Source organism: Diadema setosum, chromosome 4 (assembly GCF_964275005.1).
Source record: "Diadema setosum chromosome 4, eeDiaSeto1, whole genome shotgun sequence".
Lineage (NCBI taxonomy): Eukaryota > Metazoa > Echinodermata > Echinoidea > Diadematoida > Diadematidae > Diadema > Diadema setosum.
In genome coordinates this window covers 21,071,649-21,097,192 of record NC_092688.1, presented here as the reverse complement: position 1 = coordinate 21,097,192, position 25,544 = coordinate 21,071,649, and the positions used below count along the sequence as shown (strand labels likewise).

General features: G+C 38.6%; 1 protein-coding gene across 1 annotated transcript; it reads right to left on the bottom strand.

Annotated features, from left to right (window-relative positions):
- Positions 1 to 129: 129 nt before the first annotated feature.
- Positions 130 to 24,552, bottom strand: LOC140227698 (estrogen-related receptor gamma-like). Its single transcript, XM_072308112.1, has 5 exons — positions 24,129 to 24,552; positions 11,219 to 11,476; positions 6,677 to 6,947; positions 4,369 to 4,553; positions 130 to 374 (listed from the first exon to the last, which is right to left on the bottom strand). The coding sequence occupies exons 1-5, from the start codon at positions 24,550 to 24,552 to the stop codon at positions 130 to 132; spliced, it is 1,383 nt and encodes a 460-aa protein (XP_072164213.1).
- Between the last annotated feature and the right edge of the window lie 992 nt (positions 24,553 to 25,544).

Genomic DNA, 25,544 nt, shown 5'->3' with positions numbered 1-25,544 from the left:
AAAGATATCTGAGGTGACTTTGCGCATGATCAAAATAATGTTTGCAATCCGAAAAAAAAAAAAAACATTTAGAACGCCAAATAAATTCAATTCGAGCAGGAGTTCGCATTGCGGAATCCTTTTCTTGATCTATATGCCAAAATTCATCATTTCCTTCACCAAATCGTAAACGTCGATCTTCCCTTCTAGCTTCAAGCGGAAGAACTGCTCTACGGATCTGGCGCTAACCCTACGGAGACTTGGGAGGCGCATGAGCAGCTTGCCGTACCTCGTGTTATCCCCGGGGAAGGCACATTGCTCATGCTTATGAAGGCATTCCAAGTAAAATTTCTGCAGCGCCCTCACGCGATCTACCTCCTTTAGGCCGTTGGCATCTGAATGAAAGAGAGATGAAAATAATAATTACATGAATAAAGAAACAAATAAGAGAATTCATAAACTTATGACAAATGAACATCAGTGTGTTGATATTCATCATTCATGAACATGTTTTTCCAAGCTTACACGGCAACGCGTTGTTGCAATTTTCAAGCGTATTTCTATAATTAAACACACACACACAATTCATTACAGTGGGAACCAAGTATTGAATCGAGGTCCCTGAAAGTGCTGCTCCTCTGGATTGTTTATGCCATCAGTTTGGACTTGCAACCCGCATGATTCGACACTGCTTTTATATGGCCCGAATTCACGAAGGTGGTACAAAATGAAACCATGGTTTAAACCAAGGACAAAAACCATGGAGCGCCAAGTATCGCATGAAATATTTCGTTACGAAATCAGTCATTTCGTCGATGAAATGATTATTTTGTAACGAAATGACAACATTTTGTAACTAAATGAACATTTCGTCCACGAAATGATAATTTCGTTGAGGAAACGGTCATTTTGTCGACGAAAATGACCAATTTCGTAACGAAATATTCCGTGCAACACTTGGCGCTCCATGGTTTTTGTCCATGGTTTAAACCATGGTTTCATTTGTACCACCTTCGTGAATTCAGGCCTATGAGTCGAGACAAGGCGAGGTCAACCAAGAATCGTGCGAACGGGGGAAGGATCATTCTACGGTTTGTGTATGGTAAGCAGCCATGGTTACATGTGAAGCTTATCTGCGGGCATCATATTTTTGACAAGGATCCGAGGCTAACATAAGCATGCCATGAAGCAAGAAGAGATCTGGACCAGTGGTAACTGAGGTTCTTGATTAATGTCATTTTCAAAGCTCACAGTATAACTTGCTTGCCTGTATTTTGCCGTTTCTCTGCATTCGCAACCTTCCATCCCTGTGAATAAACTTCTTAAATATCACATTTTTGTAGTCGAAATATTTACGTTATGAGTAGAATCATTATCTACGTTTCCCTGCCTCAAAACAGATATAATTACAGACCTGCATGTTTCTCGGTTGTCGCTGCCAAATATCATCAATAGGTAGGCCTCTTCAAGAGACACTTTGTGGCTCTGAAGTCCCTAACGGTTGCAATGCTCTAGGGTAGGTATATCACCAAACACATATACACAAACATATAATAATAATAATAATAATGGAAGTCTGTCGGGTTTGACAATGACGTCAGTGACGCCGGAGGTGGGAACGGAGCCCAAAGGCGGACGCGCAGACGCGGCCACATGTTGGGCAAGCCACGGCAGAAGTAGGGTCCGGGATCCTCTCTTTACGGGCTTTTCGCTTCTGGTCCAGGCCCTTGAGGCGCTTTTTCTCGAACAGGCTAACACCCTTTTGGACAGCTGGACGCCAGGCAGTGCGGTCGGAAGCAAGCGATTGCCAGCCACGGGCGGAGATGCCGCAGGCATCAAGGGAAGTTTTCAGGCTGTCCTTGTACCGCTTCAGAGGCCTCTCAAGGTTTCTTACTCCAGAAGCCAGCTCGGAGAAGAAGATCGTCTTTGGTAGGCGCGTATCATCCATTCGGACTACATGTCCGACCACCGGAGTTGGGTCTTCATGATGACGGCTTCGATCCCAGGCGTTTTTGGCTCTGCGAAGCACCTCGGTTTTGGAGACTCTGTCCTGCCAGGAAATTCCCATGATTCGTCGGAGGCAGCGGAGGTAGAACTGGTCAAGTGCACGGATTTGCCTCCTGTACAGCGTCCACGTCTCACAGCCACAGAGCAGAGAGGTAACGACGACTACCTTGTAGACTGCCAGCTTGGTAGAGAGTCTGATGCCTAGTTCGATCACCCCACACACGTGTCCAAAGTCTGCCAAACGAAGCTCCTGCTTTGCAAGCCTGTTGGAGACTTCCTTTTCCACGCTACAGTTTGAAGACAGGCAGCTTCCCAGGTATGTGAAGCTCTCCACGTCGTTCAGTGTTGTGCCCTCAATCTCGATCTGAGGCTCAGGAGGTGTCAGGCCAGGTACAGGCTGAAGCATCACATCTGATTTTCGCAGGCTAATGGTCAGTCCGAAGGCTTTTGCTGCTTCTGCAAAACAAGTGGCAAGTTCTTGCAGGTCTGGTTCATTCAGTGCTGCAAGCGCACAATCATCTGCAAACAGGAAGTGTCTCACAAGGGCCTTCAGGACTTTCGTTTTTGCCTTCAGACGTCGAAGGTCAAAGAATCGGCAATCTGTAGCGAATAGTGACACTAGCGTCACACCTGCACAGGGCGCAGAAGAGCATGGTAGCAAACATAAGGCTGAAGAGTGTGGGAGCCATCACACAACCGTGCTTCACGCCATTAGAGACCGGGAATGGGTCAGAGAGATCTCCGTTTTCCACAATGCGAGCCATCATGCCATCATGAAAGGATATCATGAAATGACTGGATGATCCTGACGAGCTTTGGTGGGCAGCCTACCTTGGCCAAGATAGCCCACAGGCCCTCTCGGCTGACAGTGTTAAAAAGCCTTCGTCAGATCCAAGAAGAGGATGTAGAGGCTCTGGTTTTGTTCTTGGCACTTCTCTTGTAGCTGCCATACTGCGAAGACCATCTCTATTGTCCCCTGTTGCTCCTAAATCCACATTGGCTCTCAGAGACCACGTCATCCAGCAGTTGGTGTGTAATGCGATTCAGAACAACACGGGCCATGATATTTCCTGCGATGCTCAGCAGTGAGATGCCTCTGACTGTGGTTGTCACATAAAGCTCTGTCCCCTTTGTTCTGGTACAGATGCACAATGTTGACATTCTTGAAGTGATGCGGCACTGACCCTTCTTCCCAGAACTGCTGTACCAGCTCAGTCAGCTTGATGGCAATAGCTTCACCTCTCTCTTTATTATTATTATTATTATTATTATTATTATTATTATCATTATTATCGTTATTATTATTATCATTATTATTATTATTATTATTACCAAACGCACATACACAAACAGAAATGCGAAAGAGCATACAAACAATATTGTTGCACATAGTTGATGATGAGCTGTCGCCATAGCTTTGACCTGAGCTTACGCTAAAGACGTTAGTAAAGGACCAGTAGCTACTAAACGTTGAAAAAATGCCAAGCACTGCATGAAACACTCGCATACTTTGCAAAGCCCCACACACCGGTCGACATAACATTATTAGGGAGCTTTAGATTTACGACGCGGACGTTTAAGACGTATGCCATTGCGCTGGACGTTCTCCTTTTTCCCTGGGTCGAGCTGAAAAAGTAGCTTTAGATTACGCGAGGACGCAACATTTAAAAAAATAAAATGGCGCCCTCAAATGATAAGTGCATTAATAGTAAGTAGCTCTCTGCGTCGTGATTTATGAGCGGACGTAAAAATAGCCAGACTTTTTTCTCCTCCTCCTCACGGCTCTTTGAAAAATAGCCCAAAACGCGTAGTGAAACTCAGACGACGAGAGATATAAATAGATCACTTTTGATAAGCAAATTTGCTCATGCTCAGATCAGGGGTTTGTTTATTTGCTTATTTGTTTCCTCTGAACGTCCCAGTCGCAGAAATCTTTAGCTCCATATGATGTTTTGATAATATATCTAGCTTACAACATACTAATACAAGGAATCCATCACTGTCCACACATTTCAAGAATGCCCACTTAATCTGTAATGTTGACGTACCAAACACAACCAAATCATAGTGTATCAATACTTATAATTATTTTAGAACACTGCCAATGTCGTCGCTTTCGATATGTGACGGATCGATATTGTAGGCACAAGAGACTTTATAGTATAGTTCTGATCTGTGTATATATATATATATATATATATATGTATATACACATATTCATATATATACATATTCATATATATACATATTCATATATATATATACACACACATATTCATACATATATATATATATATATATTCACATATATATATATATATATACAGTTGAACCTCTCATATCGGATGATCATGGATGATAGAGATACTTAAATCCATTTACCAGGAAAGCAGAGAACCAATGCCTGCAAAATGCTGAATTCAACAAGATCCAATTTCAGTTCCACGAGGGTGCTGCAGAATCTGATGGTTTCCTCGCAAGCCTCGCCCCACCCCAGCTCCTTGCTTTCAGCCTCTGACAGCGTGTACTTCTCAGTGTAGTGGATGAGCGGGTATGTGTCTATTGACCTTTACGAGAAATTTAGAGGGAAGGAGGCTTTTTGCGACTATGATAGCAATGTTTTATTTTCATTTTCAGGTGTTACGTAGAAAAGATATTGAAATTATCATCAGTGTTCTGATATCATATCTCGAATATCTAGTGTGCTTATTTTTCCTCTTCAAGTTTAAACTTACGTTCCATGCAATGACAGTACCGTATGTCCCCCCCCCCCCCAGAAAAAAAAAATTACAACGGTACCCTCCTCAACGATAACTTTATATATAGTGAATCAATCCAAATACAATTTCAGGGTATGAAACTATAAATCATTGCCCACATCTTACAAAAAACCCCATTCGATTTGCTTCAGTAGTCAAAGAGAAATGAGGAATTTTCTAGAGCATGTCAAGAATCTCTTCTCTCCAAGTTCTCTCTATTGTGTTCACACATTAATATGCACTTCCAAGAGCATCCAAGTGCTAAACTTGAAAGAATCAGACTTATGACATGCTTTACAACAATTCACATTACTCTGTGTCCGCTTAACCAAATTGGATAGGGTTTTCTGCAAAATAGAGCTAAGACGTTATATTTCAAGACCCTGAAGTAGCGTTTAGACAGCGTAATCATATTGGGTGTTAGCAATGTGAAAATCAGATTGTAATTTTTTTTTTTTTTTTTTTTTTGGGGGGGGGAACATACTGTAGAGTGGATCATGTGTTTACATAAGTACAGCATAATATAGAATAAGCAATATTCCCAAAAACGCATTCGAGTAAACATTCTAAGCTTGTAGTTGTCTTTTTTTCCATGAGATAATCATTGCTCAGTAATGTATAGGTGCATATGTTCACTGTTTTCTGTAGGTGCAGTAAGAAAAAAACAAACGACAAGTGCATGGCAATGCAAAGTGTGGAAACACGTAGACCTTGATCAATCAGTAATCCATACATAGTGTAGTCTTTTCCGCAACATCGTCACCATTACATTTTGCAGTCATAAGTAAAGGGATAGAGAGGCATTGATTTGGATGATTCCCCTCCAAAAAAAAAATGATGATAACAAAACAAAGAGAATAAGAAGAGGGGTGAAGATTGAGGTTTGAATTTTCTTTAATTTTCCTCCGTCTTTGGAGCGTAGTTACATGTTCCAAGTTCATCGAGTCACTGCCGGCAACCAGGGATATAGCCAGGTGGTAGTGTCGCTGCCCGGAAAGCAGTAGATGACAGGTTCGAGTTTCGTGGTTCCTTTTTTATTTCGACATGTTTGTTAAATTACAAATCAGCAGTTGCGATCTTACAAATTTCATTTGTTAGCGGGAGACAAATTAAACAAAATTCAAACCACAGCAACGATGTTATTACTAATAAGCATATGTGTACAAAACTATAACATACACATGTTCTCAAATGGTGAGTATTTGAATAATATGATATTGTAATGTTCTGCCAATGTGAATGCACAGTGTTTCAGATTGTGGTTAAGAAGAATTCGGCGTGGCATTATACGCCTGCGAATATGCATTTGTATACATGTTAAACAGTCAAAATTAGGTTAATTCAAACTGCCCATGCGTTCAATAATTTAGCTTTGACACAAGACAATGAGAAAGGATTTCATGATATAGGCTATATAATGTATTGCATTAAATGCCACTTCGTAAGTAACGTGAGTTTCAAGAATACATCAGTAAAGAAAATCGAACATATTATATCTTCACTTTTGTTGTATAATAAAAGAACATTCAACTTACCTCTTTCAGAAAGCAGAGAACGAAAATACTATGCTATTTTCTTACACTAGCAATATACTGTGTGTCAGTAAGAAGTCGAGGAAACAAAGTCATGTACTTCCCCTTTAAAAAAAAAATGAAATTTTGTTGACCTGTCCTTATAATTTATTATTTTCTTGTGCCGTTTTCCATGTGTCGTTACAAAGTGAAGTTATCTTCTCATCAAGCGATGGTGGCACCAAAACCGGAAAAAAAAAAATCCAAAAACAAACCAGAAAAAAAAACACCACCAAATCAACTGATTGTCCATTATAAAAAAACAAAAAACCAAAGCAAAACAAAGAACACACTTTTCACTAAATGTGCTCTACTTTGATTTGCTTTTATTCCATTGTGACGTAACGACCCCGGTAGTACCTGTATGCCACCCTCATGACCTGGAGGTCCATGAAGGAGGACTTTAGTAGACACATTTGGTCTTCCAGAAGGAGGCTGCGGAACCTCCCGATGCCCTTAGCCCACTCGATGATCAGTATCAGCTCATTGTATCCAACCTGAATCACGTCCTGCTGACTTAAACCGCGGATGGACTTCATCGGGCTGCCGGCGCGTTCCGTCGATGGGCCCAAGAAGTCTTCCTCCGCTCCAGCTACGGACGACGTACGGGATATCAACGCTTCGGGGTCATCTAAAGAGGTCAATTACGTGTTCACAAGCAAGCAAGTGAATAGCATAGTGCCAGCAAGTTATATCATCGTTTTAAGTTGTGTCATCGTTTGCATCCTACCTCTTTCACTGGAAGTGCGTTTTGTCACAACCAAAAATTTCCCAAACAAACATTATGACTAATGTGTAATCACGAGTTTCACGCAGGACCAACTGAAACATACAACTGTTTGTACTATGAAACATCAGAGTGACAGCCATGTATACGAATGCTGATTTTGATACTCACACAATCACATTACTATACACAGGAATCACAATTATGTAATGATAAAGAAAAAACTCAAGACACATGAAAAACAACACAAAGCAAAAGAATTCGTTCGGTTTGAAGTGTTCGGTTGGAAATAAGAGTGAGGAAAAGCGCAGTTGTAATTAGCATGACTGCTTACCTCTCGATTCTCGCTTTCAAAAAGATCTATGTAATGCTATGATGACCTCTCCTCGCTTTCCACACATCTATGTAACTAAATCTTACGTCACAATGGTTCGTATACAAATCTCCCTGTTCGTACGAATTCAGGAGTTCATAGAAGTCCGTACTAACACCACTTAATTCGTAAGAACAACTTACCTTCTTGAGAAACGAAGTGATTTTGGTTATTCATAAGGCTTAGAGTTCGTACGGGTTTTTTTTTTTCACAAGAATACCTCGAATTGTCATAACGTCAAGCTTGCGGCCATCTTACGATTTTGTCGTTGTTGTTGTTGTTGTCGCAAGATTGCGTGCTGCTCACGGCTTTCTCAGGTCATTAGAGGGAAGATCCTACGACTTTTTTTGTATATTTTCTTCGATTGAAAAAAAAGCACTGCCTTGTACTGTCGACAGTTGTATGACTGTTGAAAGTCCCATATTTCTTTCGTCCTATAACACTATGAACAGAATGAGGATTAGAAATTTGCGCGTTTGGCTTCATGCTCCCTATCTTAATAGCCAACAATTGCAATAATTGTATACGTACTCCTTACGACCAGATTACGAATCTCTTAATGAAGGCTATGAGTCCTTCGTATGAACGTCGACCAGGCTAAAAACTTACGAACGGTTTAAGAAAGGTCTACGAACGCTGGTCTCCTACAGACCCTTATTCGGAAGATCTGACGAAATAGTCTAAAAATCGTTCTCACGGCGTTCTTAGCAGTTCGGAAAGGTGTTTGTGACGGAGCCTTAAAGGTAGGGAATCCCATTTGCACGCCTTAAATGAAGAGTTGTATAAATACAGTGGTATGTTGAAGAGAGTATCATTTTAGAAACTCCCATAAAGTATTGAAAGTGGAAGGTAACATTTAGTACATTTTTTTGACCGTTAGATTTTGAATTGAATTGTTTTCGGGGCTCACCGTAAATTCCAATACATTACTAGGCTACCTTTGCAGACCCTTGTACTGCATGTGTGTCCATCATGTATATTTTGTGAAGAAAGTTCATCAACACTTACAAACATTTCTATATACATTCTTGCCACACACTCTATATGTTATTACATCAGCTCTTGTACTTTTAGATTTGTGTTTATAGATCACAAATACAGAAGAATGCAACAAAAAGGCTTAAGTGTGGCTGACACACAGAACTACTGAGTAGTTGAGTTTTGTGCATTATTCAAATTTTTGATAACTGTTGACTTCCAAATTTCTAAGCAGTGGCCTAAGCAAGTCCCCTGAGGTTCATATTTAATGTTTTGCTGCATTTTGGGAGGTCTGTAAAAGGTATCCCCTACCTTTAAGGCAAGTCACACTGAAAATGTCATAGGCCTACTTACTTTTTGAAAGTATGTGCAATATCTAAGTGAGAAATATGATCGAGTAAAGGATCAACAACAAAGAAAAAATCAACGAATGTGCCACTTGAGGATCTAGCTGTGCGTGCATGCCAGATCACAGTGGCGGATCGGGGGCGCACCGGGTGCGCCCACCTTTAAGTTTTCTGAGAAATAAAAGAAACAACAAGAAAAAAAAATGAAAGGACGCGCGTGCGCCCCTTCCTCTATAATTTAAGATTGTAGTGACACCAGAAAATATTTTGCTTGTCAGCCGATGAAACCCGAAAATGGCACGAAAAACGAAAAAAAAAAATGATAAGAATGGGAGCCTTTTTATTTATTTTTTTTTTTAATTTTGGGGTTGTCAGCTGATTAATCCCGGAAGTGGCACCAGAAATATTTCTTTTTGTGCCCCCTCCCTTTATACGGAATTCCTGAATCCGCCCCTGAGATCATAACCCTGGTCCATTCACATAAAAATATCATTGCATAAATAATTGTGCTGGTTATCAACACTGCCAGCATACTTTACCGGCAAGCAAAAAGAAGGCGTAGGGAATTTTTCGACCACTTTATGACGCCGACAGGAAAGCGAAGGTTTTGCATCAAGCCGTTTCTATTTTTAGTTCTCAGACGCTGTACAAAACATATTGCGCCATATAAAGAAGAAAATAGTGGATAACAATGCACATTGTCGACCTATGTTACATCCCCTCCACTTGTAAATCACATAAAATGCATTTACAAAAGAGCGAATGAATAGAACCTATAACACGTATAACGTGCAATACGTGTCTGATGTTCACATCAAGTGTAGTGCCTTGTCATACGCTTGCAACATTACTCTCTTTTCATCCGACATTTAAGAATTAATTATATGCGCCTAATTAGGTTCGATCATGGCGAATTGCAATTTATAAATGGCTTATTCTAACAAATATGTCATTTTGGTGACACGACATTTGCTCCTGCGACAATTGCTCCGGTCTTATTTTCTCCAAGGACTTAGGGTTAGGGTTAGGGTTGTGATAGGGTTTCCGGTTTATTTTGATGTGAGGATTAGGATTAGGGCGAGGGTTATGTGTTTGAGTAGGTTGTATGTTGGGCTTAGCCTACAGATATTTCATGGGAGCAATTGTCGCAGGAGCAAATGTCATGGAACCGTAATTTTACACGCTTGCTTCTAGTAACGAGCTTAACGTTTTTCCCGTATTTTGTTCGCCGATTGGCACACATGCTATTTTTCCCCACGTTGATTGGCACAGATTCCTGGGCCCTGTTTCATAAAGCCGTTGCGCACGACTTTACGACTTTATTAACGACTTGAATATGGCAGGCCAAGTGGGTGTACTAATTATTGTTAATTTCAATAGCTAAAGTTGAAATTTGCAGATGGTAATGATCATTCTTTACATGTTAACACACATTTTTAGTTGAAAGTGTATTTGCGCCCCAATGTAGATGAAATAATGACATACAGTCATACTTTGTTAAAACGTAAGGAAAAACGAAATGTGCACACATACTGGCACTTCATATTCCAGTTGTTCGTAAAGTCATGTGTAACTTTACGTACAGCTGTATGAAACAGGGCCCTGGACACTAGTTATCAATGAATAGAGATTACCCAGTCTCGCTAATCCATATCATTGCCTATCGTGACACCACAACTTTTTTTTTTTTTTTTTTACTGAGGTACATTGCTAACCCTGATTGGTCTTGCTAATGTACAACTGGGTCAAGTTTGGGTGGAAATATCTCGTTAAGCTGAGTAAAGCTAAAAGTTAAGCTCCATTAGCCACTGAGAGATCTAAGAGAAAACGTAATGGGCACATCACGTCTATAATGAAGAACTGAATTCCTCACAAAAGCATGTGTTTTAAGATTTCAAGAACCACCCCGAGCTTTGATGTAAATCACAAAGCAAAGTACAATGTACTACATGTTCTTTTCTTTAATATGAGAAATGAAAACAAAAACAAAAACAAAAGTCAGATGGGGCAGACAAAGACTTGTCCATGATGACAAACATATTGGAAAACAATGGAAGACATGGAGAGAAATAGAATTTATTCATAATTATAACTTGCAGTTGTAAGGAGGTCTTCATGTTTCGCTTCTCAGCTAATTAGTTTGCGATGTGTTCTGACATCGAATCACGTAGCATTATGATCATGCATATGCCAATCTTGGGGGGATTTGTTTTAGTTTAAGGGAATCCGTTTTCGATTCTTGTTTCTTCTTTCAAAGCAAATCATGAGAAAATAAAGAAACAAACAACAAACAACAGCACATACAATTAGGAAGTCTTGTGTTTTGATTTCTCTGAAAAACGAGGGATTTGTTTTATAATCGTTTGCCATTAATTCTCCCCACGCTATGCACAAGCCGTCATTAAACGTCTGTATAAAATCCCTAAAGCTCCGCTGCAAAAGAATCGAGCGAAACCATCCTGTGTATCAAAACATACCTTTACCAACTTGTGGAATGGAATCGGGTCTCGTTTGGATGAGTTCGCGGATGGCAAGCTTCCAGGGCTCGGCCGCGTCTGCATCCAGGGACTGGTAGTAAAGAACGCCCTTGGAGCCAGTATCGACTTCTGGCTGCTCCACGTCCGGTCGGGGCTGGCGCCAAGAGGAGCTTGCGGAGGGTTTTTCGGGACATGGTGTCTCCACGTGAAGCTCCTTGGTCTTTCTCTGGCCTCCGGGCCTTCTGTCTGGCCTTACAACTGTATTAAGATATATCGTAATAAGGTCAAATCCGTCTATAGCGGCCACCCCAAGAGAGGCGGGAAAAAGCGGCCATTATAGACAAGTGGCCGCTATAGACAGTTTTTGAACATGCTTTTTCTCTCGGAGGGAATTGTTTTTAGTGGTCGTATACGACAAGTGGTCGCTATAGACAGGTAGTCGCTAAGACAGGTTTGACTTTAGTTATTACATGATTATGAACTGCCCACAGGGAGAGCACATGCATTTCATACTAGAATGAGTGAGTTCTTTACCCAAGGATTTGGATCTTATAACAACATGCGAAGTCCCCATGATGTTATTTCCGATCTCAATAATAGTTGCTGGTTTCGAGAGAACTGATTTAGGTAGGCAAGTACTCCTTGCGTGTACAAAACTTACAGCATTGTCAACGAACAGTCGAAAAAAAATTTTCCTCTGTGATATTCTAGTCATACCTCGAATTGCGATTCAGACCTGGTCATCTTAATTGTCAATAATATGTTAATATTATTTAGTTTTCAACACAGAACCTACATGCAACGGAAAAAAAAAACTGTTCGAAAGTTATCTTTGATATTCCTTTCATTTTTGTCCATGATCGGGATTATCATTTTTTTTTAGAGGGAAGCATTGTGACGGTTTTTGAAAGAAGAATAATGCTGTATACGATTATGTTGTGTACCACTATTCACCTAGAATATTTCGTCATGTATATTTACGAACCCTGTTTGACCTCTTCGATGTGATTGTTAAATGCTGGCACCATCATGTTTCGAACTGTTACAGTTTCATCTAATAATGCATCCCTGATCTGATTCTCTATCCATAGAACTAGTTCGGCCCGATACCAAATAGCTGGTCCAGTTGCATACTCACTAGATCGGTCCGCCTTGATTCTAAAATTGCCCTCCTTTTACCAAGCTTGAATGTAGACCAGGCCGACTTGATCTCAGAAAGATGTCGGTCATGACCCAGTTATACATCCACGCGCCTCTGCCTTCTTTGAGAAACTGGATGACCCAGTTACACATCGTTCGCATGATAACTGGATCGCCCAGCTTTATGGCACGCGACATCCCAGATCGTATAATAAACGTCTGTTTTTGGTAATTACGAGAGGAGAAAAAGGATTCCCTTTATACGCTCTGCTTATACGAGACTGGATTAGGAGCTAGTAGATCGAGACCGCATGATAAATGTTTCGCAGTTATGTGTGATGTTGTATTGACGCTCGTCTTATCAGTACGTGATGTCTTCTTTTAATAAAATACGAATAAAGTGAACTCGATTCTTCTCTTGTAATTGATTTTCTCTCCTCTACGACGAATTCTATTAGATATGCGTGTGCGTGAAAACATAATGTGAACTCTCGCCATCCATGACATGCATCCACAACTCTCATCACGAACGCACCCAGAAAATTCGTCGCAATGGTGTCAGGAGTCAGAAAATTCGTCGCAATACGACTTCTCGGAAATACGTCGTCTACTTGGTACCTATAATAATTATTATGCAATGGCTATGTATAAGAGGCTGTCATTATGGCTTATGAGAAATTGATTGCAACTATATTCCGGAATGATTATCAGCTCACTTTCAAATTGACTTACTCCAATCCGCTTGCATACTGTTTCTTTGTGTATTTGGTGTTCGTCCCAAAATTCGTAGCTTTCATGTTCAAAGCAGATATCTTTCTAAATAACACTGCTACCACGCTTACATTACTGATATAATTATAAATAATATGCAGGCGCACTAGTATTTTGGTATATTATACAGAAGTCGAGTGCGCCTACACTGTTAACATGTTATTTCAAATCATGTATGGGTTTTAATTTTCTTCTTATCATCAACTACGTCTGGACAACATCTCAACTTCCCGACACGGGCTTTTTAAACTTTGTACTCTTGTCGCAGAGGCAAATTACTCATGACGTAGAATACATTCTTTTGAGATTTTGAGCCCATGCTCCCGCGCGCGCGCGCGTGCGTGTGTGTTTGTGTGTGTGTGTGTTGGATATGTTGGGTGTTTTGTCTTTGTCACAAATATCCTTAAACATGTTCTATGAAATTCATTAAAATCTTTGGTCCATCGGACCTTGCTCTATAGGGATTCCTCTTGAATCTGTTGTCTGTTTTGTTGAAGTGAATGCAGTATTTTGTCACCATGCTGTATGGTTTCGCTCGTTCTTCTTGTGTCCAAGGACAATATTATCTATTTGTCTATTTTTTTTTTTTTTTTGATGCGTAACTTAAGATCACGTCTCTTCGATATTGTGGGTAGCAATCAAATGGGAAATCAACACAACTCTTGAGGAGACAACCCTGATTACCTTAGCAACGTGTGTGCGTGTTATACTATAGATACTGCATATAATTATGTCAGGCCAGTCTGTATTCTACGAAGCTTTCTGAGGGCCATTTTGACAACCTAAAAAAAAAAATACTACGTTACGTACGTAAAAATACTGCGTACGTACGTAGTATTATTGCGTACGTACGCAGTATTATTGTGTACGTACGCAGTATTATTGCGTACGTACGCAGTATTATTACGTACGTACGTATTATTACGTACGTACCTAGTATTTATTGCGTACGTACGCAGTATTATTACGTACGTACGTATTATTATTATTACGTACGTACGTAGTATTTATTGCGTACGTACGCAGTATTATTACGTACGTACGTAGTACTTATTACGTACGTACGCAGTATTTATTACGTACGTACGTATTGCTCATTACGTACGTACCTATTGTTTATTACGTACGTACGCAGTATTTAAGTAATGGCGGCAGACAGAGCAGAGAGAGACAGACTCGTACGTTTGTACTTCGATATAGGTTTCAGCCAAAATGAAATATTATACAGTGAAACACCGTTATAACGAGGTCCGTGGGACCGGCGATATTACCTCGTTATAACCGGTATCTCGTTATAACCGTACGCATAAAAAACAAAGGAAAACATAAGCACGACGTCATACCCGTCAATCAAACTCAAGAACATCCTTTGCGTTGTTATGTTTATGGATCGTTATTATTGAGACAATAAAGGGAAATTGTTTGTGAATTGATATATAAAAAAGACGGAAAAAAGTAGGTGTTGAAATGCTTTAATTCTTTATTTTTCTTCCAAAAATCTCTTCGCATAATACTAGTTGCACATTATGTTCCTGAGAAGAAGGTCTACTCGGCAGGATCATATTCGTGATTCTTTCTACACCTATCTCTTCCTCTTGTATCGAACCATTCCACAAGATGAATGCTTTTTCGTTTGTGAAATACAGTGTACAGTGTAAACTGACAATGAACAAAATCAGATTGTATAATTAAAAATGCGCTTGTTAAGTTTTTCTAAACACCAGCGCAAATAGAGTAACATACATGCGTTGTTTATCGTAACTTGCGAGGTATGTTACGCTGTTGGTGCCCAGCGGGAATAGGATGATTTCATGAATCATTTCGGCTGTAATCCTATTAATACAATGTATGATCGTTGCTCCCGAAGGGATTACAAAATGCGTTCTTTATTTTCTTCCGAAAATCTCTTCGCGTTTTGTACACCCGTTCTTGAAAAATATGCGACAATGTTGAATTTGGAAGGTTGTGATCCTTTTTACGCAAGTCTGTACCTCGTGGACCATTCTGAAAGAAAGAAAAATCTTCATTGTGAAATGCAGTGGTAAATGATAATGAATAAACCCAGATCTATTCAAACTGTTAAATGCGTTTATTTCTTTCTCTGAACACCAACTCATTTAAGTCGATTAACATGCGCTAGTCAACTATTTTTATACGCTACTGTCACCCGGCGGGATCGCGATGATTTCATTAATTATTTCGGCATTAATCATGCACACTCATATTTATATTATGTTTTGTTACAATGATAATGAACAATCCCAGATCTATTCAAAGTGTTAAATGCGTTTGTTTCTTTTTCTATACACCGATTCAAGTAGATTAACATGCGTTATTCAACTATTTTTACGCTACTGTAACCGGGGAGATCGTTATGATTTCATTACTAATTTCGGCTTTAATCTTCAACACTCATAGTTACTAGCCAGCAAAGCAACTGGAAGTCGGAACTAAATATGGAAAGGATAATTATAATGATGATTTGCACACGCATTCCAATATCATTTTCCATTTTGGCCACGAGTGTCGCTACATGAAAAGTTCTTGAATGCGTTATATTTTTTTTCTCTCGTTGCACTGTGGTCTGACCTTATATCACGCACGCGTATCTCGCGAAAAACAAAATCAAATGATTTTATTCAATAACTAAATAGGAACATCGGATGGTATAGGGCCTATTTCTGTGTCTTATCGCGTGATTTAGAAGAAAACATGAACTTCTCTGCAAAACGGGAGGGACATGGATAGCGTTAATTTGGTTTTCAATGTTCCGTTTGTCGCGTGTTTGAAAGCGCCAAGTCAAATGGAACTTCGCGAAGTGATGGAATGATTATGATTATGTTATGTGGTTTAGAAGAAACATGGAAGGAACGGTACTCCCGCTATTCGTCACTGATAATGGCCGGTAAAGAAGGATAACGGAGGGACTGAAACACGTTTGTTTCCAAGTCTTCCCGCTTCAGATGGTACGATGTACATGATTATGTAGAGATCGAGACAGGACGGGCACTTGTGCAGTGTGTTACTGCGTTCTATACACAGACTAAAACGGGGATAGCGTGAATTCACTTTTCAATGTTTCGTTCGTCGCGTGTTTGAAAGCGGCAGGTCAAGAAATGGCATCTCGTTGTATCCGATCAAATTGCTTATGTTTTTCTTTATCTTGATGCATCGAAAATGTCCTCGTTATAACCGGAATCTCGTTATAACCGAACTCGTTATAACCGATTCGTTTTGCCATATATAGGTTTACACTTGTATGACTCTTTTTACACTTCAGCTATTCCTAAATAAATACAGTTTTCGCTAAAACATCGATCATTTTTTTTATATATTGTCGCCCCGAAACGGCAAAATATTTTCCATTGTATTTTCAAATTGTGAAGGGATGCATGATGATTGTGATCCCCCCTCCCAGTCATCATCTTGGGATCTAGAAACCAATGCATATTCCGGGAAACACTACCAAATACAATAATTGATAATGAGATTACTACTTACATCTTCGTAGCAGAAAATACAGGAAAGAAACTATGCAACACTTTCGCACCTAAAATAGATCTGTTACATTACAAAATGGGCATATTTATAATCATAATGAGGTGACGATTTATTCAAATAGGAACGAGAATAATAAGGAATAACAATTACAGGAACAATTAAAAATGAATTCAAATACATTATGATCAAATATAACAATTATTATTCCAACTATCGTGAGACCCTGGAGGATGATTGTACACACCACCCCCCCCCCCCCTTACACCTGAAATTCTTGGGGGATGCACCCCCTCCCCCCATCCCCCCGCTGTCTACGCCCCTGGATACCGTAATATTTTGAGAGCAGTCTCAACTTGTGATGACTTCATGAAATATGCTCTGGTGTATACATTTCATGTAATTATGAATACCCCCCCCCCCTCCCCCGGGGGTGGGAAGGAGTATGTCTCACTGAGGCCTGTATCGATAGGGCATCCGCGTTCATGAAGACGAGTAACAGGATTGTTCTAACCCGGGAATCTTGTTTATCGGGGTGTGGCTATAGAGGGGGTACCACCACCTAGCTCCCCCTCAAAATTGTCGGCAAATGCTTCAACCTCTACTCCCCCCCCCCCCCCCAAAAAAAAAAGGGGGGGGGGAAGGGATAAGAAAAAGAAAAAAAAAGGAAGGGAAGGAAAACAAAAATAGAAAAGGAAAGAAATGCATTTTGGGGGGGCGGGGGCTCACTCGCTTGGCTAGTTCACATTGAAAAGTAACTACAAATGTATTCTGGTTTAAAAAAAAAAAAAAACACAAAAACACAAAAACGCCGAATGTGAGTGTATCCATTGGGTCTTCTCCAGGAAAATAAATACTATGTACGTACGTGATAATACTGCGTACGTAGGTAATAAATACTACGTACGTACGTAATAAGTACCACGTACGTACGTAATAATACTGCGTACGTACGTAATAAATACTACGTACGTACGCAGTATTATTACGTACGTACGTGGATTTTTTTTTTTCTTTTTTAGGTTGTCAAAAATGGCCCTTAGAAAGCTTCGTAGGTATTCCTAAGATCCTAATGCATGCAGACTGCTACCGTAATGCCGTAGACGTGTACAGCCAGCGACGTGCACACAGAAGTACATACTAGTCTGCAGTGCAAATGCTCTGCAGGACAACGGGTGTCAGACGACTGTGTCAGATGACAAAGTCAATCCTTCTGCAGACTGCTTTATAGACCACAGGCTATTGCTGTGTAAATGCAGTATAGTGATTAAGTCAAGGAAGAAATATGCAAGACCCTCCTGCAAACCTGATACCCAGCTAAATAACAAAAAGAAATCTATGTTAGAAAGCTTCTTAGAGGAAAAAAATCCCTGACTGTGAATCATCCTGGAATGATTTGAAAGAATTACTACTTCAGAATGCTGCAGATAGCATCTTTGAAAAGAAAAAGAGGAAGAGTGAATACTGGTTTGATGATCAAGAGCAAGAGAATCAGAAACTCTTAAAGGAAAACGGAAAACTGGTGACATAAAAGGACTAAGAGAAGAAATTCGAAAAATGAAAAATAAGTGGTTTCAACAGAAAGCAGAGGAGCCTGAGAGATATGTTCAGGAAAAGAATCACAGAGAGTTTCACGCAACTCTTAATGCTGTGTATGGTCCCAAATCGAAGAATGTTCATCCGGTCAAGTCAAAGCAGGGTGAGCTACTGTCTGCACCTGAAGACATCAAAGATAGATGGGTTGAACACTTTGACGAGCTTCTTAATCAACCGACAAATGTCGACTGGGAGATTCTCAGTGAAGTTAGATCAACTTCCAACCATTGATGAGTTTGATGGTCCTATTTCAATGGATGAACTTGAAACAGCACTCAAGAACACAAAACTGAGAAAGAGTCCGGGCCCAGATGGAATTATTCCAGAGGTCATAGTCCATGGTAGTATACAATTTTTGTGAACTTTTTTGCCGACTCTATTCAATTTGTTCTGGCTTGTTGATGAAGAACTCAAAGCACACATTCAAGCCGCATCATGTGCAATGGGAAGATTAAGGCAGAGAGTATTTCAGTGCCGGGATTTGACTTCCGAAACAAAACTTAAAGTGTATAACCAGTGTGTGACCCCTTTACTGCTATACGGGAGTGAAACATGGACACTTTATCGGCGTCATATAAAGCAACTCAGGACCATTCAACAACGTCACATTAGGTCTATTCTCCACATCAAGTGGGATCACTTTGTCACAAAAAGTAATGATGAAGTATTGGAACAGGCAAAACACTAGACATTGAAACCACCCTCGTTAAAAATCGACTACGATGGGTTAGTCATGTTGTGCGAATGGAAGCTGCCAGACCTGTCAAGGAACTCTTTTTTGGAGAGCTTGAAGGTGGCACACGCAGTACAGGACGCCCTCATCTGAGATACTAAGATACAATCAAAGACATTCTGAGGAGAGCTGATGTCCTTCACAACTAGAGAGACCATGTTGATGACAGACATGAATGGCGGAAATTCACTCATGATGTTAGCATGAAAATTTAACATCAGAGGACGGAGGTCAATAAATTAAGGAGAGAAAAGCGTCATCAACAACTGTCAAGATAAAAAAAAAATTTAAAAAAATAAAATGGATATTTGTTTTGACGTTACTTTTTGAATTTTTGGTAATCTCATCTTGTAAATTGTTCTTTGCCCGTGTCGGGATTTAGGCATAAAATAATTAACGGCTATGCTACAAATGACCAGGATTCCGCTCCACACACATCACCAGAGAGAACCAAAGCTTGCAATCTCATAGCTACACCATGACTTAGTTGAAATATCTCATTTCCTTTCATGTGCACATCTGATTTTAAAAAAAATATATCATAATAAAACACAGAATTTCAGAACTATAAAGCAGGTATAAAACATAGGATCAATAGAGACAAAAGTACTATAACATTTTGAAAAGCGACAAAACACATCATGACAATAATAATTTTAGTATGTGGTATGTGCATGGAAGATTATCTGTTCGTCTTTCTTGAGCCGATCCCAACTTTACAACTAAAAATTTACATTACATTTTACATTAATAGAATACAAATGATAGAAAACTGCAAAATGAACAAAAGACTTATAAGAAGGGAGGAGGGTTGTCGAAGTAAGGTACATATCAGGCCTACATTGAATGGAGCTGAAAATTTATGATATACATTTCTTATGGACAAGAAAGAAGCTATAGTTCCTTTTGTATATATTGAGAGTCTTCTAGGCAATATTGTATCTAATTCAGCATGTCATTCCATAACACTGATGAGATTTAAAGTTAGGAAACATACAATTTATACATCTGTTTTGTATTGTATCATTCTTATTTTGAAAGTAGGGCATATCATGAAACTTTGGCAAAATATTATTTATATATAAATATATAAAACTAGCGAGGGAAAAAAAAAAGTGTGTCCACATCATCAAAATTAGTCAAAACGTATACGTTTGGACTTGTATGTCTGAAAGATACGTCTATTACTAATCAAACGAATTGCACGGTTTTGCAAAAGAAAAGAAAATCGATCTAAAAGAGACTTTGAACACCTCCCCCCCCCCCCCCCGATATCAAAGTAACAACATTAGTCGAATACGATACAGTATGAACATATCTGTCGAGAAAATGTATTGATTATTCAGCTGGAAACATGAAACGGTAATTTCTACCGCGATTTGGCATATAAATAAAAAAGGAAACTGTATCCTTTTCTGAACAAAGTAACGCTCTTTCGTAAGTATAACTGAGCAATGCCGACTAAATGAGGAAAACACATATAAAAGATCACTGAACATGGTCTATATCTATATTGGGATTTCAAATAGGATGAAGTTGGTGGACCACATTTTGCTCAAAATATCGACAATGTAAAAGCTTCTGAAAATCCCATTGGCTCTTAAAATTTCCCTCCTCGTTGCTAAAAGTTATTTTTTCGAGGTCAGATGCAATCACAGTATTTTCTTTCACGTCCATGTCATTCATTGGATACCTGTAAATAAGGTATATTTCAAATGCGAAGACTTTCCACATTGACCTTTGAGCTCTGTGTCATATCAAGGTTTTCCTTTCCAAATGTTTTAGCCCTCCATGGAATATTATATTTATTGTCTCAATGTTAACATAGTACAACTCAGAATTAGATCCTTCTGCACGACAAAACAGGGGCATGGCATAAAATACATCTTTCAGTTTCAGTTCCAGTAAGCTTTATTTCTCCGCTTGTACATAACAGAAAATAAGTATAACAATATCAAACATATTTTTGACTAGTCATGAAAATATAAACAAGATTTAACATTACAAGTATATTATCGTGTGAAATAATACATGAATCTCATTATACTAATCTTTAAGTGTAGAAGTGGGGGGCGAGCGTTATCTATAAGCAAATCGCTTGACTTGGACAACGGCCTCGGGACATACATGCCTTGTAGCAATTTTTTTTTTTTTTTTAATCTAAAGGAAAGGAATACACACACGCAGAACAATAGATCTTCTGACCAAAAAGGACAACACAAGGTGGAATGTATAAAGACGAAAAAAAAAAAAAAACGAGAATAAGAGACCCGAACAGGAAGAGTAGAGAGAAAAGAGAAGAGAGGAGAAGAGAAGAAAACGATGAGATACAATGTTCAGTAGTTGGGAGCTAACAAAAGCGTAATTTCTAATTCGAGTGGTACATTGCGAGAAGAACACTTTCAGCCAAGGATGGTTTAAAGCGTTGTAAAGAAGAACTGAGTTTAAGGTGATCATTCAATGAGTTCCATACATCTGGACCATGATGTCTTATGGAATTTTGAGCTATAATGAGTTTATGATTTTCCAAATGATAATCTTTTGCATGACGGGTAGGATATGAATGAATACTATAATTTGAAATATACATGTCTTTAAACAATTCAGGGAGCTGATTATTAATATATCTATACATAAATATTGCTGTTAAACATGTATGTATATCAGAAATTCTAAAAGTCTGTAAATCATATAAAACAAAGTTTCTGTGTGTGCTAAGTAGTGTGAACCGGTAATTAGTCTTACAGTACGTTTCTGTAATAACAATATCGATTTTATTTTGTTAACACCGCAATTTCCCCCCACAATATTACAGTAGGTGCAATCTTGGGGTAATATGAGTGCATTATAAAGAATTTGCAGGGTATGTTTGGTAAGATATTTTCTTACTTTCCAGAGGATCCCGATATTTGTTGATATTGTTGGATGAACTCGGTGTATATGATCGGACCATGGTAGGTGAGAATCGATAGTTACCCAAAAAAAAATTTACACAAGACTTTTGATCCAATCCACATTGCTCATCATCAATGTGTAACATATCCATTGGTGTATGGCTATTTCTAAAGAAAACAGAATTCGTTTTTTCAATATTCAGTGATAATTTGTTTGAAACATTTAATAATTCTGAATTGACAAAGTAGTCAGTGTGTGTAGGTTTTTATGAGAAAAGAAGATGCTCGTGTCATCTGCGAACAAAATAAAGTTAAAAAAAACGAAGATGAATGCACTAAATAATTTATATATACCAAAAACAACAAAGGTCCTAAAATCGATCCTTGTGGGACACCACAGAGGACGTTTTGTTTATTGGATTCAGTCGATTGATAAAACACATATTGCTGTCTTGTGTAAATAATCTTTAAACCAGTTTAGAGCTTGGCCACCTATACCGTATTTCTGCATTTTGTACAATAAAAATTAATATTATGATCTATATGGTATCAAATACCTTGCTCAGATCCATGAAAATCCCGATAGCATGCTCTTTTTTCATAAAACGATTCAATAATTTGATCATGTAATTGAATAATTGCATAATCAGTAGAATGTCTTTTTCTAAAACCAAAGTGATTAGGAACTAATAATGCATTATCATTCAGAAACCCATAAAGTCTTTATGTACAATTTTTTCTAAAACTTTTGATAGGGAAGGAAGCAAAGAATTCTTCATTTGAGATGAGTCATCTTTCTTATGAATTGGTATAACCTTGACTTAATGCCATAACCTTAATGAGTTTGGGAATTGACCAGAAGAAAGCGATGAATTAAAGATATGAGATTATGGGTCGGCTATGTGGTTTATTATCCGCTTAACATGGTTAACACTAAACCCATCATAGCCTTTAGAATGGTTAGTCTTAAGTTCCTTGATTGTTTTGGTAATTTCATAACGATTTGTAGGCGTAAGAAAGAGAGAATTTGACGGTAAGTATCGAATAAAAAGATAATTTCCCGAATCTGTGGTAGAGGCAAGAGGAGGACCCATCTCAACAAAATACGTGTTAAATTCTTCTGCGATTTTCAGTGGATCGTTTACCAGCTCATCATCAACATATAAATTACTTTTATCGTTATGATAATTTTCCCTAATAAAATATTTACTGCATTCCGAAGCGCATTTATATCAATGTGGTTCAATTTTCCGTGAGTAATAAGATTTCTGGAAAATCGTATCACTGAGGTAAGCTTATTTCAATAAAAACGATATTTTGAATATTGAGATTCTGATTTACTCTTCAAAGCTAATTTATATAATCTATTACAAGTTTTTATGGATTGTGTTATACCTTTGGTTACCCAAGGTTTTCTATTTTTCCTATTTGTTTTTGTGAGGGCTAACGGTATATTTTTCTCATATAAATCCGTTAACCTAGATATGAATATATCATAGGCCCAGTCAGAATTGGACTTCAAAAATGGATTTACAATTTCATGGGACGAAGTTGAAAAATATTAACCCCTTATTCAAATACTCAACATCTGGCATCCTAAGACCCCCCCCCCCCCCCTCGCGTGTACTAACCGGCTTGTTTCTACTAATTTTATCTGGCTTATTCTCCCATATAAACTGGAAAGAAAAACTTAGTTTATAGGATTTTCTTTACCTTAGCTGAAGAAGCTAGTATTGCTATAAAAATATGATTGAACTGTGGCAACAGTAATGATTTTACAGCTGTTACTCTTTCAAAAACCGTAATATTTCGTTTAGTCCAAGAAATCATCTGGCGTTTTTCTTTTAATATCAAAAATTCTGTCATAATCACAATCCTGTGTTTTGTCATTTACAAGATGGAAATTTGTACCAAGATAACGGAAAAAGTCATCTCGCTAAAAAAATGCACTAACATTTCTACCATCTAAAATAGTCCTTTGTCAAGGTTGTTTTCAGTTCATGTTTGGCGCCTGCATTTATCTCGATCATCTTTTTGTCGATATCTTAGTTTGTAATGCCTTTTATAATCTACTGATGAAACACTTGAGCGTTTGAGTAATCGTTGCATGATTTTCATCAGGCTCAGACCACGGACAACCTCGACGATTTATGCAATGCATTGAACTAACATTTTTGGGCAACTAAAATTTTCGTTATGTAAGCTTTATAACAGTATCCTGAGTTTGATTTTTTTTCTTATTTTAGTCTACAATATAAAAAAGTGACAATGCCCTTACCATCTGTTCTCATGCCCACGGACAGGCACTTCTGGAATCGGCAGAATTGACAGTTGTTTCTGTTCGCTTTATTGACCAGACAGGATTCGCCAGAACTTGGCGATCCTTTGCAAGTGTACGTGAGACTCTTTTGCACGGTTCTCTTGAAGAAACCTTTGCAAGCCTCGCAGGAAAATGCTTTGTAGTGAAATCCCGTGCCGTGATCGCCGCATACGAGACACGGCTGGCAATGCTGACCGCCATCAGCGGCTTGGGCTGAACTACCTGCGGATGAAACGACATTCGGCACTGGCGGCAGTGCAGCGCCAGAAAGGATCGAGACATCCTCATGATCCTTGCCTAAAATCGAGCAACCGCCAGCATCTTCATTGACTTCCCTTCCTCTCAAATCCTCATTAACATTGCCATTTCCCGATGCTTCCATTTCACCGCGACTGATGGACAGCGTAAAACTCGTAAACTTCACCGCACGGAGTCTCGAATTAAAATAAAGTACTCAGAGACGTCTAATATTCTTATTTGGCACTCACAAACCCGCATCTCCCGACAATCCTTGTAAACGCGCATGCGTCCAGCACAGGTTTATATGTAATGAGGAAACATTATAACCTTATGATATTATTAATACTAGGTCTATATTGTCGATATAACTATAATGAATAAACAAAGATAGAAACATGAATTGATATGTATACTTACAAGGCATATATATATTTAATGTATATATATATATATATATATATATATATACAATCTGTATATATTGATATATATATATATATATATATATATATATATATATATATATATGTACATAAATAATATCTTTTCTTTGCTCAAAGTTGTCAATCATGAATCATTCTTTTCTAGTCACTTTTCCCTTTTCAAAGTATATATATATATATTCATTTAAGTACATTTTCTCAATGAGAGTATACGCAAATACCCACACACACACACACACACACACACACACACACACGTTATATCTATATATATTACTAACTGTAATTATCGAATAGATTGTGTATTCTTTATTGTTACAGTAATAAAGAATAAATTATCTATTCGATGATTACAGTTAGTACTGGAGTATGGTCAGATAGTTTGTGTATGTGTGTGTGCATGTGAACGTTTAGAACGCAGGAGTTCGTGAGTATGTGTGCACAGTTATACGCGTCAGTGAAAAAAAAAAATGAGGGCTTTGCTTGTTGTTTGTTACTTTTTATACTTATTTCGTGTAATATGCAGAATTCTGGTTGACGGAGGTCAGTCTGGACTCAGGATTTTAAGGCTTTGAATGTAACTGGCATGCCAGCAGAAACGTATTATCTCCCCCTATTTGATACTAAATGCAGGTAGAAATAATGAAAAATGCTACTTTGTCCGAATTCTCTTCTTCTATAATCATGTTTG

Bases quoted from the DNA above. Each gene is read 5' to 3' on its own strand.
- LOC140227698 (XM_072308112.1), bottom strand. From the start codon at position 24,552: ATGGAAGCATCGGGAAATGGCAATGTTAATGAGGATTTGAGAGGAAGG. The intron at 4,554-6,676 runs GTACTACCGGGG...TTTCTCGTAAAG, and splicing joins GTCATGAGGGTGGCATACAG to GTCAATAGACACATACCCGC. The intron at 375-4,368 runs GTAAATGGATTT...TCTTTCATTCAG, and splicing joins ATTGGTTCTCTGCTTTCCTG to ATGCCAACGGCCTAAAGGAG.